General features: G+C 47.8%; 1 protein-coding gene across 7 annotated transcripts in view; it reads left to right on the top strand.

Moving 5' to 3' along the window:
- Nucleotides 1–19,569, top strand: part of NUP98 (nucleoporin 98 and 96 precursor) — a 791,668-nt gene that overhangs the window by 277,354 nt on the left and 494,745 nt on the right. For all 7 annotated transcript variants that reach the window (XM_085623457.1, XM_085623456.1, XM_085623459.1 and 4 more), the window contains one exon: nt 9,436–9,620. In XM_085623457.1, the coding sequence (XP_085479583.1) occupies nt 9,436–9,620 (185 nt within the window). The remainder of the gene's footprint in view (nt 1–9,435; nt 9,621–19,569) is intronic.

Genomic DNA, 19,569 nt, shown 5'->3' with positions numbered 1-19,569 from the left:
GGTCCAACGGCGACTCCGGCCCAGGTGCAAGAGTTTCTTGCCGCCATGGGCTCCCTTTTCAGGCCTAGGGCTCCCGCCGGTGCGCCTTCGGGCCCCGCGGTACCTATTGAGGGCCCTTGCTTGCCACCGGCTCCACTGCCTGCGCCGCCAGCGGCTCTGACCCCGGCGCTGCAAGGTCCTCTGCCGGCGGCTCTGGCCCCGACCCTGCAGGGTCCTCCGGCTCTGGCCCCTGCGGCTCCGTTCCCAGCGCCGCCATGGGTTCAGTTTGTCCCACCTCTGCCCTTGCCCAAATTTCCGTGCAATTTTGCTCCGGCTTGGGACCGTAATTGGGACATGGAGCCAGACCGGCGCCGTTGGAGCATTTGTTTTCCCCTGTGCCTCCGCTGCCGCCTGTGCCACAGGCTGTGGAGGAGGGGGATGACTGCGAGTCTGAACATGAGTGGGCGGAGGACTCTTAGGACGCCGGTGGCCTTGACCTCTCCTCCGACCCCGGTATCATGTCTCCTCCCACAGTCATGGAGGAAGGCGCCATGTATACGGTGGTGCTCCATAGAGCAGCTGAGACCCTTGACCTTGATCTGACTACTATCACTCACAAGACCAACCTCCTTACTGAGGTGCTTCAGCCGGCAGCAAGTTCTATGGAACCTCTGCTCCCGTTTACTGATGCCTTGATGGATGTTTTGATGGGCACCTGGTCGAGGCCAGCCACAGGGGTTCCTGTGGATAAGAACATGGCCAGGCGTCATTGCCTGGCACCCGGTGACCTGGCCTTTCTGACAAATCATCCAACTCCGGAGAGCCTGGTCATTCAGGCCTCCAACTCCCAAAGTGCGTTCCCTACCGCCGGATAAGGGATCGAAAAAGCTGGAGCAGTTTGGCAAGAGGTTATTTTCCTGGTAATTTTAGAACAAAACTATGTGTAGTGTTGGAATGTGAGTGGAAGGGTCAGGAGTGAGTGAAGGAGTGAATATATGTTAAAAAAAGAAATAAAAAATAAAAACCTGGCTCTTTGGAAAAAAAAATTAATATTCCGTTGAGCTGGCATTATTAAAAGTGGGGAATGAATTGGGGATACAATGCTATAATGAGCTCTCTCTCCTATGTCATGTTTCGAAGCCCCTCCCCCCCCCCCCCTCCCGGCTTCTTCATCAGGACCAAAGGATCTCTTCTACATTCAAACTTGTAATGTAAGGAAAGGTACATAAAGTGTATATACATGTAGATAATACTAAGTGGTGTACATGTCAAAATAAACATGCACTGTATGCAATACTCAATAGGTATGCTACTTAATGTATATCTGGAAGAAAAAACATAACATTAAAAACATAACATATGCATCATCCGTCACAATTGGTGGTGACCTATAAATAAAGGTGATAAATACTGTGATATATTTCCACTATCACCATCGGTGACGATAAGCCAGTGTTGTGGTTTCTTAGTGGAAATAAAGGACAATACGAAAAACACAGACATACTTAACATAAATCACACACTCTAAGGATCGCAGAATGCGTGTCCAAGGTGATGATTGCAGGCTATAGCAGTTTGGTATAAATATAAAATAGTTGCTGCCAAGGGAAAAAGAGTTAAAGCACGTACTTTTTCTAAACAGGGTTAATACCCCATGAGCCTCACAACTGGGTGGGAAGGAGTGTCTATAGTCAAACACTGAATACGGATGAGAAAAGGAGAAAAGTTGTGTTAAGAGTCCAGTCAACGTCACAAGGCGCCCTCTGGATTCTGATCGGCTATGTCGTACTTGGAATGTCAAGATCACTGCAACTCCTGCATACTACCTCCCTGCGGCTCGGTGGAACGATGGGACCGCGGGGGGCGCATCCTTAAGTACTGCAGCTAATTGCCGAAAAAGCCGCCAAAGTGATAATTGATTGTCAAAGCAGCACTAGACTGCTAAAGTCCACTCAGACCTCGTTGCCAATTTGAAAAAAGAACTACTTCCGGTCTTAGCGCGACCGGGGTTCGGGTCTGCTGTAAGAAAAAGGATTGTTTGGATAAGACCAATAAATGTTCAATATTGTAGAGTACGGTTCCATTTTAAAGGTGATGGTAATTGAGCCAAAAATATTCTCGTTCTAACATAATGCTCGTATAGTATGTATCACTGTTTCTTGTGCCGGTCCCGTTGAAAGTCTAGACCGCTAACCTAGTCTGGGTAAAGAAAATTGCACCTCCAGTAATTATGAGACCGGGAAAGTTCTAAATACGGGGGTTTGTTTTATAATCATGCAATCAGCTCATTGTTAATGAAGGAAAGCCATAAGACTTGGAATACTGTCTATTAATTGTGCTCACATGGCGAGCTTGTGTATGAAACACTAGGGGTTAAGTTTATACCTTATCTCCATTAAGGACTTAAAATATGGCGGTGCCCCTCTAGTGGTAGGCTTAGAGAGACCCACGGAAATTCATGCGTAAGAAAGCATGAAATTGACACCAACAAAAAAGGTGGGTTAATATTAGACCATGAAAGAACATGGTCCTTGTGACAGATATTGTTACACAGTTATGTCGTGTAGTGTATGTGGGCAGGTGACCACATACACTACATTCTTGCTGTTGCAATTGGTGAACCTCTTCTGATCCCACTCAGTGCATTCCTGAATTTAATGTGTCTGCTTTTCCTCGTCAGAAGGCAAGTGCTGCAGTTGCCACAGGGGTGGTGGCCCTGTGCTGGTGGTAGAAGTACACACTCAGTAGTCCTTGTTGGTTCAGGTCGTGGTCTCGTATGGACTAACGTCCTTCAGATTGCTACCCCTTTTATATACAAACATGGGTTTTGCCCCCCCCCCCCCCCCCCCCTTGCCGCGGTCCCATTGTTCCACGGAGCCGTGGGGAGGTAGTATCCAGGAGAGGCAGTGTGCCTTGTCGCGATGGCTAGACACTTTTAACAACATTTTTCTCCTTTACTCATCCGTATCCAGTGTTTGACTATAGACACTCCTTCCCACCCCGTTGTGAGGCTCGTGGGGTATTATCCCTTTTTAGAAAAAATATATGCTCTCCCTCTTTTCCCTTGTAAGCGACTATTTTCTAGTTATACCAAACTACCATAGCCTGCAATTATCACCTTGGACACGCATTTGGCGGTCCTTAGACATAGTGTGTGATTTAAGTGTATGTCTGTCCTTTGTATTGTCCTTTTTTCCACCAGCAATCCACAACACTGGCTTATCGTCACTGATAGTGATGGTGGAAATATATCGCAGTATTTATCACTTTTTTTTTTATAGGTCACTGTGAGAAGTTTGCCTGGTATATGCTGTCTACTAGTTATAGTGGACACCTTGCACCAGTCCAAACGACCCATATTGATGATTAGGTTAAAGACAACCTTTATTGAAAACTATCCTAGTGGTAGCTATGGAGAGCAGCCTTCAGGCTAAGTTTTGAAGGAATGTAAAGCAGCTTGGTTTACCAGATTATAACCTCCTGAATGACCAAATGAAAGGAGAACACCACAAGGTATGTATAAAATATATGTATTTATTACCAAACACACTAACCTATTTATGAGATTAGAGTACAAGATGCCCAATATTAAAGCACTAGAACGACAGTAAATAGCACAATACACAGTGGGCTCCAGGGGGAGACCAAACCATATACTAAAAGTGGTAAACAACCACAACTTGACTAGACACAGTGCCTAGAGCACGTAGAATCGCTGGGACCCCAAGGAACCACCTAAGGTAGTGACACAGGAGGCCCACGGGGGACGCGTGCGGTGTGAGAACACAGGTGCGAGCTCCGTACAATCCTATGGGAAAGTCGCCTTTCGAATTTTAAAGATTAAGGACACTGAGGAGAGGACTTCAAGCAAACCCTTTGGAACATAGAAGGTTTTAAGGCCAGCACCCTTGAGAGTACCGAGGTACCTGTTACCTATTCCAGGAGATCCGGGTGCAGAGGCGTCCAGTGGTGTCGGAAACGCTAGTTGATTTCAATGGCATGATGCGAAGAAGGGCTGCTGCCAGGAAGATAAGTGTCCAGTGTGATCTAAGCATGGATCGGCGCTTAGAAGAACTTGAAAGCAGAGGGGACAGAGTCTGGGTCACTTGACAGTGACCAGGGGTACGATAGACAAATGTCCACCAATGTCGGGTGTTTCAGGTGAGATGAGGTGAAGATTGACTCTGCAGCCACGGGGACCAGGAGACGTTGATGACGACCAAAGTCTGCAGGCGAGCTGTCCCACGAAGGATGTAGAGTGCTGAGGGGTCAGTGTCCGTTTGAAGACCAACCAGCCTTGGCAACTGCAACCCACGCGGTCAGAGAAAAGATGCTTCGATGGGGACCAGCAAGGTCCTGGGGGCTCCCCAAGTGATGGAGAGGCACGGCACATCTGGAGCAACCAGGAAAACCCACTTAAAGTCAAAGTTCCCTTCTCAGGGACCCACAGGTCGACGGACCGGGGATCGCGAAGGGACCACAAGCTGAATCACAAAATACCAGCCTACGGAACACTCATGGAGTGTAGGCCGGAAATCTTCAGTGGAAATACTGCTCGGGGTCTGGACTTCAAGTAGTCCAAAGCACAGCCTCGGGGGTCGCCAAAAAATATATGCTGCTGCAAATGTACACTTTGCCCAGGGGTTCGGGTTGCATGATCCCCACGAGGGATGCGGATCTCAGAATTGCTGAGAGCACGGATCAACTTCAGACCACAGGAATCCACCTCCTGTACTTGGTTTCTGAAGCAGAGTTTCGTCCAGGTAAATCTAAAGTCCTATAGCCAGGGGTTCCTATTTTATACCCAAGGAAGGGGTGGGTCAAACTCTGGGGACCCACCTATGGGAGGGTCAGGACAGAGGGGTGGCTACACCCATGTCCTTTGTCCAGTTTTGCGCCAGCAAATGGCTCCTGCAACCGGTTTGAGCTGGACTATGCACAGGGACACCAAATGTGCCCCCAGTGCAGACATCAAAGCACTCAGAGTGCACCCACCCAGCCCAAATACACTAAAGCGTGTCTGGGAGGTGGTCACACATCCCTGTGACAGGAAACCTATTTTCCAGCCTCCCCTGCCGGAGTTTCGCCCAGCAGCAGGAGGGCAGACTCATGTCTGTGGCTGGCAGCATCCATTTTGTGATGCCAGGGTCTGTGAATTTGGTACCGGGTGTACCGGTCCTGTCATATTTCTCCCTCTAGTAGGGTGGAATCATACCTCTCACACTAGTTACTTGGTGTGGCGATATGATTCCAAGGTGTTTGACACCAAACACATGTTTCCATGCAGCCGTTTTAAAGTTCGCATTTACTGCGAGGTTATAATGCACTAAAGTATATATAAGGTTGGCTGCATCTCAGACAACCCCTGAATAGAGGTTCCGAAGGCTGCAGAGGGGCTCTGCTTACGCAGGTGCACCTTCTCACTTAAAACCCAGCACCCTGCCTTCAGGATTGATAAGGCCTGCCATAGGGGTGACTAATAGGTTTATATGTGCAGTGATATGGAGTAGATATAGTCAACCTATATCTAAGAAAGGGGTGCATGCACCACCTTACACAGGCTGCTGTAGTAGACCTGTTGTGTCATTTTGAATGGTCTCCCAGGGGTGGCATAATACATGCTGCAGCCCCTGAGAGGCCTCTGAGGTACCTATGCCCTGGGTACATAGTATACCATATACTAGGGACTGATCAGGGTACCCCAGAATCCAATCTGGAGTGTACCTAAAGTACTTGAACAACCAATTAAGCGAGAAAGCAGATAGGCTGGGGTCCTGATTAGCAGGATCCCAGTCAAACTAAGTCGAAAACCAGCAAAACACCAGGAAAAAAGTGGGGGTAACCATGCAGTTAGATTCCATCTTCCTACAGTCCCCACCAATTGTGATGGATGATGCATATGTTATGTTTTTAATGGTATGTTTTTTCTTCCAGATATACATTTAAGTAGCATACCTATTGAGGTATTGTATACAGTGCATCTTTATTTTGACATGTACACCATGTAGTATTATCTACATGTATATACACTTTTTGTACCTTTCCTTACATTCCAAATTTGAGTGTAGATAGGATCCTTCGGTCCTGATGGAGCAGGGGAAGGGCTTAGAAAAATGTGGACATAGGAGACGCAGTTCATTATAGCATTGTATCTCCAATTCATTCCCCACTTTTAATATTACCAGCTCAACGGAATATTAAAGTGTTTTTTCGAAAGAGCCAGGTGTTTTTTTAACATGTATTCACTCCTTCACTCACTCCTGACCTTTCCACTCGCACTCCTAGACTACACATAGTTTTGTTCTAAAATTTGTGCTTCCGCGTAGTTGTAGGTTGCAGCACGCACCGTCCCGCAGTGGTGCGGGAAGACCATTATGATGAAGCATGAGACCAAGGGCCCTTTTGGTGTGTGAGGGGTATTTAAACAAAGCTGTGTGCTTTCCACCACTGGAGGAGACGCACTAAGTCTTGGAGAACATGGTTATATATCTATACAGAGGTGGATCCCTTTTGTTTCTCATAAGTTCATTTTAGTAGGTGGACTGGCTTACATCTCCTCTAGAGCAGGAAAGCCTGTTGCAAAGTTGGTTTTCCAGGAAGAGTGTCCCATTATGCTGGGTACATCCCAGGGGGGGTGCTCTGCATAATGAGCCACTCCTTCTGCCCCAGCGTTCCCCACAGGAAAAGCAGGCTTGTACCATCCTGGAGTAAGGTGGGAAAGTTTGCCTTGTATGAACTATTTCACCTTTGGCTAGTAGATGAGATGATTGCATAACACTGGCACCCCAGGCCAATGGTTCTCAGATCACTACTGGACTGGAAGGAAGATAGGACTTCCCTGCTGCTCCCTGGACCCAGCAAATAGGCTGCATCCAAGACTGGACTGCACCTGCAGCAACCGCATAGAGGGCTGTGCCCACTTGTGAAAGAGTTCCACTGATGCCAGGATTGAAGAAGTGACAAAGTGACTCCAAGGGCTAGTTCGCCAGCCCTCTGTTGTGCACCAGTGACAAAAAACAGAGATGCCTGCATTCTTGAGGGCCCAGCTGCCCAGGAATGCTTGCCGCTGCAGAATACTGAAGCGCCTGCTGGGAGACAGTCCTGATCTACCAATGTGTCTTAAAGTCTGTGGGAACAGTGGCAGATTTCAAAGTGGGCTCTTCGTGCCCTGCACGAAAAAGAATCCCCTGCAAGCAGCCGCTGGAACCACTAGATGAGTTGATCAGTGTCTGGCCCTGCACCATCGGAGATAGATCGCTGAGGCCAGAGAGCACATCTGATGCTTGTGGTGCCAGGGTGGTCCCAGGAATACTCACCGCATCTTTTAAGCATCCTGTATCCCCAGCATCAGGACCTCTTCTTGGGTGGACCGTTTTGGAGGAGCAGAAGACACTGAGTACCCTAAGATTGCTGAAAAATGACATCCATTGTGGCCTTAGCAAGCTAAAAGGTTTAACCTTACTACAGAGGTGGCTAAAAACTGCTCAAACAATTACAATGATTTATTGAATCTTTTGAAAAGCGAATTTGCTTACCTTTGAAAAATTATTTCTGGTTTCGCTTAATATGTCATTTTAGCTCTATTTTTATAAATTGGTGTTGGATTCTTCTGTTGTCTATCTGACGTAACCTGTTTTGGTACTTATAATTGCTTTACACTTGTTCCTTTATTTAGGCCACATTACTCTGTGCCACAGCTACAGGGAGCTGAGCTAAGAGTTTTATTAAAGAAACCTACCTGGACCTGATGAAGATTGCCATTATTACATGATGAGGTTTCAAAACCACACCACTTAATACACTTTCTTACAGTCCCCATCTTGAAATAGGATTTTCTAATAGTTATGTATGTGATCTTTGTATAATGCTAACCAAATAGGCAGCTGAGTGATGCGAGTGTCAAAGGCAAGCTTACAGCCAACGAGTAATGGAGATAACTGTTTATTGGATTGTTAAAGCATTGAGAGAGTGTTCATTAAATAGGTGCATCTTCAACTTTTAAACTTTTTCCTACATTGGAGCAGTATGTGTGCGCACCTTAATATTATGGAGATGATGTTTCGTATCTTGGTTGCATAGATTGAACACTTAAGTCCCCAAACTGAGCACGGCCTTGCTGCAGGCATGCCATGAGCCACCAAAGATGGCAAGATGCTGGTAGCAGTGGCTTTGGAAATGATGCAGTTGGTTTTGAAGATGCTGTAGATTGTGAGCCAGCAAGGGGAGCTTATGGAGTTCCATAACAATATGGCGTGATGTAGTCCTAGTTTTCTTGGCCCTGAAATTGACATGCTCTAATATGTGAACATTCTCAGATGGGCATCAGTTCAACTGCTTATGTCACGATGCGCCATTGGCAGTTTTTTTTTTTTTTGCTGATGCTTTATAAATGACTGGTAATGCCAATAGCTAGCTCTTGTATTTTGAGGAGAGACAATTGGTTTTTGCCAATGCCTGTTCCTTTTTACTCTGGCCTTCCTGTGCTGTATAAGTGAAGCTTGCCATGTTATTCTCAGTGTTTATGTAAGTTGTTTGTGTTCTTTTGGGAATAACAAATACTGTTTTTCTTTTGGTAACTTTTTAAAAACATTTTTTTACTAATTGTTATTATTTATGTTTTGTACCCACTAATATTTGCATTTGGTGATTACATGTAATTAAATGAAGAAAAAAAATCAAGGAATGAATATAGAAACATGGTGTTACCCAAACTAGGGTGTCCTAATGGAGGGAGATTCCGGCTAAGCACCAGGTGGTAGAGTTTGCTGAAATGAATGAGCCATGTATTAAAAACATTTCTAAAGGAAGATTCAGAGGTTACCTTAATAAGTTTGTGAGGAAACGCGATCCAGTGCTTTGTAGCTACAAGGGAGGAGCATCTGCCCAGAGTCAATATCACTTAAACAGAGGCATAACTAAGACTGCTTTTGGAGAATCGAAAAGGTCTTATGGTGGTATAGGAACTAACCAAACTTTGGAGATATGTTTGGTCCTTAAAGGAAAAGACACTAGAAAGAAGTACTAAAGCTTTGATAATGATTATTTTGTGAATTGGCAGCCAGTGAGGGCCTGCGCAGATGTGCAACAGATTGGTCTTTTGGTACTTAAGAGAAGTCTAGCAGCAGTGGTCTGCAGTTTTTGGGTGAAGCACTTATGAAGTACCAAATAAAGGGAATTCCCATAGTCTAATCTGAGGTGATCAGGTTTTGGACCATCAATTAGTGAGCGAAAGAAGACAAATGTCGAGCATTTTCCCTAAGGCCTTGGGCAGAATGAAACATGTGGTGGCGACAATGCCAGAGATTTGTTAGTTGAGGAAGTGTATGCAATGCATGTTAAACTTCCAGTCGCTAATTTGGATCAGAGAAAGTAGGTGAAATTGACTTTGTCCAGTTCTTCGGGACCAACCACTCATTCCACTTTTGTTAGCTCATATTGGTATAACTTTTATTCTAGCGTCTGAAGCCAACAAATCCAGCTGCACAAAAAGCCTTGACGACTCCCACGCATTATAAGCTGACTCCTCGCCCAGCTACGAGAGTGCGACCGAAGGCCTTGCAGACGGGATCTTCAAAATCTCAGCTCTTTGATGGACTGGATGATGAGGAACCCTCACTTTCCAACGGAAGCTTTATGCCGAAGTAGGTTTGAAGAGGGTTATGTATTTTAATGTGCTTCTTGATGAATGGTCAGTCAAATCCTTTTAGTGACGCTATCATTTTGGTCAACTGTCTTCTCAGTTAATTTGCACTGCTTTTTGTCTGTTTTTTAGTATCATTGCAAAAAATTCTAATGTATCATTTAAAACGTCGAGGTGTGCAGTTATAGTATGTAATTTTGTATTTATTCTTATTTATGAAGTTATATATAGCGCAAACAAGAGCATCTAATCCCATCAGATAGGACCAATTTTTTGGGTCGGGTATCAAGGAGTATTGTGGTGGATGGCTTTATGCATCAGGAGTTTTTTAGAAGAATCGTAGCCTGGTTAGGTAGCCAGTTCAGTTAATTTAGGGCAAGGTGATATGATCTTTTTTGTGTCTGTGATGAGTCGCGCATCCACATTTAGGGTAGCCCCCAATGCTGCAAGTTTTATTTTCGATAGACCCACAAGGGTAGCATTTCCATAGTCAAATTTGGAGATTACAAGTGCTTGAACTGCTATTTTGAGATCTGCAGTGGGCAGCAAGGGTTTGTTTCCTTAATGCGCGAAGTTGGTGATTAGCCCCTCTAATGGAGGCGCTGATGTGGTTCTGGATGGAAAGGTTGCGGTCTAGAATTATCCATAGGTATTTTGTGGATCCAACGATATGAAGGGTACAGTTCAAGGATGTAAGGAGTGGGAGCCAGTCCTTGATAGACGTGGAGTTGGGTGGAGAGATTAATAGTAATTCGGGTTTGAGGCACAAAGTTTTAGGCAGTTTAGAGTAAGCCAGTGTTGAGCTTTAGCCAAGGCGTTGAGGATAATGATGTTTTCAGGTGAGGTAATTTTCATGTAAAGTTGCGTATAATCAGCATACATATATGTTGGAGACTGGGGATTTTGGTCGGGGTTCTATGTATAGGTTGAACTGGGTTGTGGAAGGCGTATTTCCTTGGGGAATGCAGATTGTGACTGGCGTCCGGTTGGATAGGGCGTGATTGATCAAGACTGTTTGAGATCTGTTTTGTAGGAATGAGGAGAACCATTTTAAGACAGTACCAGGGAGACCCCTCCTATGTTCTAAGAGGTTCTGGAGAATCTCGTGTTTGACAGTGTCAAATACTGCTATCTGATGGAGACTACTAACCGCAGATTCCTTAACGTAGAATTATCCCCAGGCCTGATACTGGCTCCGGATTTTTTTTTGCCACAGCATCTCTGCGCGCCGGGGGGTTGGTACCATGCGACCCCTTCTTGACGTGGTCTGTAGGCATGATGTCGCCGAAGTCACAAGTCCCACCCCAGCGCGCTGACGTCAGTTTCCTTCTTTTCCGTGTGCAACGCGGATCCGGAGTAAGTTCCCTTGACCTGTTTTCAGGCCTCTTTTGACGCCTTTTGGTTGGGAACAGTGTGCAATGCCTTCGGGTTTCAAGACGTGTGCTTCTTGTGCGTGTCCGATGTCGGCGACAGACCCTCACCCTATTTGTATGTGGTGTTTATGCGAGCACCATGATTATACGGACTGAGATGCTTGTCAGCATCTCAAGCAGAAGTCCCAGCGGGAGCGCCGGATGAAATTGCTTTCGGCCTGCTTGTTCTGGCTGCGGCATCGTCCTTCACCGAGGCCCCATGGGCGTCTGTCGCCTGCTGGTAAGTCCTGCAGCTTGCCACCGAGGCCCTGTCCTCATTCTGCAGAGGCTGCGGGTTCCTCTCGGGATGTGCGCCCTTGCCTGTCGCCACCCTATCTGCCGTTTCCTGGCATTGGGGTGACAAGGGCCCAAATGAAGGTCTATGCTACGGCTCTACAGGCTTCTTTGGGCCCCCCTCCTCTTCCTGAGACTTCTGAGGATCTCTCGCCATGCACGGGGCCTTCTGTGGACTTGCTCGGCTTCAGGTTTTGGAGGTGTGGTGTCGTGGAGGTGCAGCCCTAAGGGGTTCCCCTCTTTGACCCACGGCGTCCCTGCTTCGCCGCAAAACCCTGCGGGGTTCTCTGTGGTGTCGGAGGTCGCCGGGACTCATGGCTCGTCCCAGAGCCCCCCTCGGTCCTCTGGTCAGGCGGCTGTCTTACCGGAGGCCGAGCCGACGCCTGTCCGGCATTGACGGCTTTCCTCCCCGGCCCTGGCGGCGCCGCGGGTGGAGGCCGGGATCCGGGGTGCCTCCCAGAGTCCCCTCGGTCCTCTGCGCAGGCGGCTGCCTCGTTGGAGGTCGACGGGCGCCTTTTCGGCACAGTTCATTGGCTGCATCGGCTCCGACCCGCCCCCTTCTCCGATGAGGCACGTGGTGATGGAGGTATATTCGGCACACCTGGTGGACACTTCGGTGCCGATCAAGGACACAGCGGTGCCTGTGGCGGATTCCCCGACGTCGGATCGTCGACTCTGCTCCGGATGTCCCTTCCTCTCCGGAGGTTCAACGTCTCCTTGTCTCCCCTTCTCCGGAGACTGGACGCCGCACCGTTGCATTTTCCCCGGTGGCTTCCAGGGCGGGTTCTATGCCGGCTCAGCGTCCGGAGCCCCCGGACCCGCTCTTCTGCACCTTGCAGTTGATTGCCCCGCAGGCTTCTCCGCCTTCTACGGAGACCCCTCCGGCCCCTCACTCGTCCATGGGTCTTCCATCCTACAGAGACTGGCTGTTTCTTCCTCCAGCAGGGCACGGGGATGGGCGGCTTAGTTTGCAGCCTTCGCCAATGGAAGAGTTGCTTTCCCCCACACGACGCCCTACAGAGGCGAGTGTAGCCTTTGTCCAAACCATCTCCACGGCCACCGGCATTTTGCATTTGGGCATCCCGGTTGCTCCACTCCCAAAGGACCACTTGTTGAAGGTTCTCCACCAGGGCTCTGGTGGAGGGGAGCCGCTTCTTCCATTTGAAGCTTCGCTCCACAACTCTCTTCTGGGGGCGTCCTGCTATGGGGAATCCGGTGCCTCAGCCGCTCCTTCATCGCCACTGTTCTGCCCCGCACGATTTTTCCACCCATCTGCCCAGGGCCTGTCCTGCAGACTGCTTTTCCTTCCTTGCCTTCGGTGTTGCTCCCTCCGTTACTTGAGGCCCGGTGGTTGGACTGCTGGGGGCGTAACATTTTCGCTTTCACTAGTGCTGCTCTGCACGCGCTCAACACACTTTGTGTGTTGGCCAGGGCTACCTCCGACCTGTGGGATTCCGCGGAGTCCCTTCTGTCTCGCACCTCCTACGAAGGTGCCCGTGCTGATCTGCGGAACCATGTGCGGGATGGTCTGGAGTTAGCTGCATTTATTCTTAGTTCGGCCTTGGATGTCTCTGATTCTCTCGCCCGCTCTATGGCGTGTTCTGTGGCCCTCCGCTGCCATGCTTGGTTGTTGGATAGCGTCTTCCCGGAGAATATTCGGGAGCGTCTTGTTGACCTGCCTTTTGATGGGATTCTGGGTTTTATCACCCACGCGGACTCCGCTATTCAATGACTCCTTGCGGGGCTCAGTCGTATGCCCCCCAACCCCACCCAACCCCACCCAACCCACCCTACCTCCGTAAGCTTTGGCTTGTCGGTCCTCGGGTGTCTTATGGGAGGCGTTTATCCCACCTTTCTCTTTGGGGCTTAGCGTTTCGGTTGACCCATCTGTGTGCTGTGTGTGGCATGGAATGCCTTCAGAGTCCTTCAGTTGGCCCCTCTGTTCTTTTGGCTGCTGGTTAAGCCCTTCAGCTTTTGTGGTGAATGATTTTTGGCTGTTAGTGAAGCTGTATAGGTCCTCGGGTTGGACCATCTGTGGTTTTTTTTGGCTGACTGGTAAGCCGCCTGTGGTGATATCCACAGGTCTTTTATGTTCTTGACCTCTGCTGTGGGTTTCCCTAAGAATTGTTACCCTGATTTGTTTTGGGACGTGTCATACCCTAGGTGGGGTACTTGTAGGCAATTGTAGAGCTCTGTCCTAAGCTGGGTGGGTGGGGATACTGTCTTGGGTTCCTGGCGTCACTGTATACCGCTTGGTGTGGTCCTTTTTCTTCCGCCTTAGAGCAGCTTGCGCTGCGCCAGGTTATGTCTTGCTCAATATCCGATGATGTATCTATCCTTCTGCAGGGCTTGCTTGTTGTACATTTTACCCTTTGTTCCTGTTGGATATCTGCTTCTGTGGGGTTTGCCTTCCCTCTTCAGCCTCTGGATCGCCAGACAGGCTTTTGTCATGCTATCTACGGCGTCGTGTCTTGGTGTTTCCACCTTCTTATCCGACGTTTCGGCCTGGGCCTCTGCCTTGTGTTCCAGGGGTGCTAGGTTATTTCTGGTGTTCTCCTGTGTTCTGCTTGACTGCTTTAGATCTGTACTACATATGTCTCACGTCCTGGGGGCCGCTTCGTCTCCCCCCCCCCCCCCAACCCCGGCTGCTTCTTGGGTGGTTCTTCTCCTCTTGATCTTCTGGCCGGTCCCACTTCTCTTCGTGTGCCGGGTTGTGCCTCTGGGACGGTCCTTCTCTGGGGCTTGTTCTGGGGTTCCCTTGCCTGTCTTTGCCTTGTGCTCTGCTTGTTCTGGGCACGCTACTTCATAGTATGTACCGGCTGCCTGCTGCGCATGCCTGGTACTTATGGTCCACCTCCGTGGGCCTCGGCGTGTAACCGTGTGCTCCTGTCCCTTGCTTTGCTGGAGCTTTGCAAGTTTGTATCTTCCTTCTCACGTATGCGCTTCTCTGATGTGGGGCCGTTCCAGCCTTGTTCCCTGCTTCGAGGCTGACACCCGTTCAGCTGTCCCCTTCACTGTGTGTGTTCTCCTGAGGCGGGCTCTGTCTCCACTCCACCTCTTCTTTTTGGTTTTGCGGGTGGTTCTTTACTTCCTTTGGTACTCGCTTGGTGCTGTCTGTCCCTCCGGGTTTTCTGGCGGACGCCCTTTGCTCCGTGGGTAGGTTTCTGGTATCTTGGTATCCTGGCCTTCCCTTCTCCTTGTTCTTGCTTGCTTCTGCTTGGAGGGGGCTGGGCCGTCCTTCCTATCCGCATGACACATCCCCTGTTGGGGCCCTGTGTTCTTCCAAGCTGGTGAGGTTCTCTCGCAGCCCTCTTCCCCTTTGGGTCTGGCTAGGGTATCTATTCTACGTTAAGGAATCTGCGGCTAGTAGTCTCTATCAGATGTACAACTTACTTACCTTTGGTAACTATGTATCTGGTAGAGACGACTCTAGCTGCAGATTCCTTCACGGCCCGCCCTTCCTCCCCGTTCTGCAAGGACCCTTCAGCTTGGTCTTCTGCGGGTGCCCTTTTTCACTTCCTCCCTGGCGGGATGCTTCGTTCTGCTTATTTGTTCCACTCCTTTTCTGGTAATTGGATGGTAGGTTCATGCATACTTTTGCATCCCTGCACCCTGGTTATTCCAGTGTGGCGCCTACTCATCATCTTCCTTTTTTCATTGCTTGGGGTCTCTGACTACTCTGGGTTGGGTTCTCTTGGCTGTGCCTCAGCCTTTTACAGGGGATATGACACCCCTTGATGGTGTTGTCTTGAGGTGATTTGTCATTACTCATCTGTTCCGGACGTGTTGCCCCTTCACTGTTATAGATTGTGGTTGCAGACTTTGTCGTCTGCCACAACACTTTTCACATGTTTTTTTCTGCCTCTAGGTTTGATATCGCCCTCGCTTTAGAGGGTTGCTTCTCGGAGCGGTGCTCTGCTCTTTCCTTTCCATGACTTTAAGTAACGCAGTGCTTGGCACGGTCCCTAATGGTGCTGTTCTTCACCATTCGCTTCTTCCCTTTCGGTTTCACTGATTTTTTTTTTCGCACACTGTTCCCATACTCTCACAGTTTTGTTTGTGATGGCTCTGCGTTGTGGCGCGGAAAAGTTCTCAGAAGAAAACTGACGTCAGCGCCCCGGGGTGGGACTTATGTGATCTTGCAGACGTCACGTCCGCGGACGATGTCATGGCGGGGTCGCGTGGTACTGCCCCTGGCGCGCAGAGATGCTGTGGCATAAATGTTTCCAGATAGTCTCACTCCTGGGGATAATTCTACGTTAAGGAATCTGCGGCTAGAATCTCTACCAGATACATCGTTACCGAAGGGAAGTAACTTGCACGATAGGTCAAGTAGGATAAGTAAGCAGAACTCTTTTTGATCGAGTAAGCGTAAAGCTGCAACATTGTGGACCATGGCAGTTTCAGTACTGTGACCCTCTGAAGCCAGATTGGCATAGGTCAAGGAGTTGATATTGAGCAATGTGATTGGCAAGTTGCTGATAAACAAATTTTTCTAAATGTGCTGCTCTTGAGGCTGGATGTGTGTGTAGGGAGTCTTGGTATTTGAGGCTGGCTACTACGTCTGCTGTTGGCATTGTGGATGGCAAATGCCCTTTACAGTTCCAGACGTTGATCTAGAATAGGCCTGAGGCTGTAAAGTTAGCAAGTTCTGTAGCTGATTGAGTGATTTACTTATTTTTCCCCCTTCGTTCTGCCTCGTGTAACTAGTACGTTAATTCATTGCTTGCTTATGATTGGCCTTTTTTCACAGAATAGGTTTGTATTTTCGTTTTCCCAGTCAAGTTTATTTTAGCATTGTGACCATGTTCTCTGTAATCTGGCGTTTGGTCACTTTCCACCTGTCAATTCTAATTCTGCTTAACTGGTTAAATTGAGACTTTGTGTGCATGATTTTTTTTCCAATTCAGAGGGGTTCAGTGCTTGGCTGACAAAGAATATTCAATTTTTTAAGTTAGATTCCTCTATTCGGAAGACCTGTTAGCATTACTTGTGTGCAACATTTTTCCATACCTGAGAATGAAAGTGAATCAGGAGACATCTTTGACCCCCACCTTACCAGAGATTAATTTTATTCCTCAAGTTGATGTATTTCTCAAGAATCATGCCATTATCCTAAAACACTAACTTAGGGGCAGCTGGTGTATGTTGGAACAAAAGTCCTCCACTTTACCTGTACACGCTTTGCCTCCCTGCCCATCATATTTTTCTAGTGTATGTTGTTTTACCTCTAGTAGGCTTGACAATATTGCAAGATTATTTGGTGTAAATTTGTTGGCATAAGATCTTTGCTCAAAGTACCCTCTGAGTGAGTTTAACTACTGCACCCTCAGCCCAGTCCACCCGTTACTGGGTGGTGTACACAGTTTTGTTTTAGTCAGTCATTTTTTACTCTGGTCTGTGGAAGACTGTGATCATCCAGTTAGCATAATTGGGTCCATCACCATGGTTGTGTGCTATATAAAGCCCTGCTGAGTACACAACCTGTGTTAGAGTAGCAGTAATAACTAGGTGAGCCTGGGACTGATAACCCACCTCACCCAGCTGCTTGTAAGAGACATGAGCATTGACAAGAGTATCATCTCGGGCAAGGAGCTCCTCCATCGCCTTCAAACATGGAAAAGTGCCAACCTGAACCATTCTCTCCTCACTCTGTGGCGATAGTGTGCTGTCTTGTTCCCTCTCTCTCACCAGATGGGCCAGGAGAACAGTACCTTCACACCTTTGATGTGGGGAATGGTTCTGCTGTCCAGGGAGGTCGAATTTATTTTTAACGGTTTGAGTTGTCTCATTAATCTATGCCCTTCTCGACCAGTTCGGGCTTGACTGTTCCCATGAGGCACAGGGTCAAGACTGATTTGTATATGGCTGGGTTCAAACTGGAATGGCATGGTGAGCAAAAAAACGATGGATTTAGGCCCAGATATCTGTATTGGGGTGAATGTAAGACATTGTTCTGCATTCTGTCCATCAACTTTTGTTTTTGCATTTGTCACCCCGAGTGGGAAGGGTATGCCCAGACGTGGGTCCCGTGCTCTCCATGCCACTGGAGTCAAGCTATCCTGGCTGAAGAGGGGTGAAACCCCGAAACCGGTCCTAGGATGCTTATTTCCAGTCCAGGGAGAACCTGGCTTGGCAGTTCGGGCTGGACTGTTCCCATGAGGCACAGGGTCAAGACTGTTTTGCATATGGCTGGGTTCAAACTGGAATGGCATGGTGAGCAAAAAAATCTATGGATTTAGGCCCAGATCGCTGTACTGTACTGACATTGTTCTGCATTCTGTCCATCAACTTTTGTTTTTGCACCAGTAAAAAACCTGGTCATGATTGGACCCCTAACTCCTGTAAGTGCCCTCAGTCCAGTTACTGCTCTCACCACTAAAAACCTTGATCACACCTAATAGTTTGTGTTTCATGCTTTTAAAGAAAAGGGCACTGAAGCACTAGAATAGTGAGTGCTGGCTCTCACTAGTCCTATTCTATTCAATCCAAGGCTGCTAGTTGGACTCCAGTGACTCAATATTTGTGGACTCTGCCTAACAAGATACCAACCAGGCTTTTGGGAAACAAGGGTACCCCGATATGTGAACCTGGGGTTGTAAGGAACAGTGGTTCAGGTGTGGTCTTAAAAGGTCCAAAAGCAAGAAGGGGTGACCCAACGAGGGCCACTGTTTTTTTACAAATAAAATCAATCCAAAGAAGGGAGCAAAAGACTGTCTGTAGAGGGTCAAGTAGGTCAAAAGATAACAGATATTTATTTGAACAAATTCAATTTAAGAGTGCTCACACCTTTTTAGGCCACACCGGAACCACTGTTCTTTAAAATTATAACAAGATACCAGGGCATAACCACAAATAAATCTAGGGGAGCACCAAAGACCTTGGTGGGTGAGTGTCTTTGTCTGGATATGTGTTGTGGGGATACCTACATATTTTTCCTCAATCATTGTTTAGTACCAGTTCCTTTTAATCCAATCTAAGTACCAGTGTGGTCCTCAAAGCAGGTAGTACCAAGGTTGCGTCAATTATCTTTGCATCTATAACGTGTTTGAGGCATGTGTGCTGTAGATACACATGTTTGCATAAGTCTGCCATCTAGTGTTGGGCTCGGATGATTGCAAGTTGTTTTTTTTCCAATGAGTTTTCTTTGAGTCATGAGGTTGACTCCTCCTCTTGGTAATACTACACAAGGTCATCAACGCCATCTTCAGATTTTTTTCTTCCCCGTCAATAAATTCAGATGTAATGCCTCGCGCTCCAGTTCGAGACTGCTTCAGGCTCCATTCGGTTCTTTAGTATCTCCACTCGACAGTATTGTTTCAATTGGGTAGTTTTTTGCGTTTGAGCGAGCACCCTTCGTGTTGCAGGTTTTCGACTCGCTCCATTGACCTACAGGCCACAGACTGCTATGCATACTTTTGACTCCAAAGTCCATCGGCGAATGACCTGCTAATGGAATGCACTCTGTTCTATTTCTGTCCGAATTGTCACTCCCAAGTATCCTCATACTGACCAACACTCCGTTTGCAATCTATGCCTCTCACCCGATCAGAGAGGAGAGCTTTGAGCCCTGTAAGTCTTTCAGGTCTAAAAAGACCCTTCGAGACAGACTTGCTCGAACCCAAGAAATGCTGTGAAAGCAAGCGGACGATGTACCCGGATATCTTCTGTCGAACAAGAAGAGGATGAAGAAGCTTCAGCGGCTCGGGAGGAATCATTATCGATCCATGATTCAAAATCCCAATACGACTTCACCACTCTTCAGCTTGCACAGAAGCATCGGACAGTGAGGACTTCTACCCCTGAACCAAAGCATCGGCTTCGACCGAAAAGACTGCGCGCAGTCCGCCACTGCAAAAAATAAACCCTCTCAATGCAAAAGTGCAAGCAATTGTGAATTACTTATTGCATCTCAGGGGTTTGAATTTAATGCAATATCTTCTGGTCCATGGGCAGGTTGCTTCATAAATCTACTTGTCATGTAACTAAACCCACTTGCCCTTTTGGTGCCATGTAGAGCAGTGACAAATTATGGCAGCAATCTCATTATACAAGAGCTCTGATATAGCCTCTCTGATTATGCCTGGGCTCATACCATAGTAGTGTTTGAATGCTTGCAATCCCCGTATGTTGCCACGTTTGTGCAGATCTACATACTGGGGCTTAAGGTAGTGGTAAGCAATAGTTCCAGGGTTCGAATGCCCTTTGAGTCTGTATAAACCTTCTAACTTGCATGTATTATGA

This window comes from Triturus cristatus, chromosome 8, assembly GCF_964204655.1.
Source record: "Triturus cristatus chromosome 8, aTriCri1.1, whole genome shotgun sequence".
Classification (NCBI taxonomy): domain Eukaryota; kingdom Metazoa; phylum Chordata; class Amphibia; order Caudata; family Salamandridae; genus Triturus; species Triturus cristatus.
Note: the sequence above shows the minus strand (reverse complement) of the source record. Positions and strands in the feature narration are given on the sequence as shown.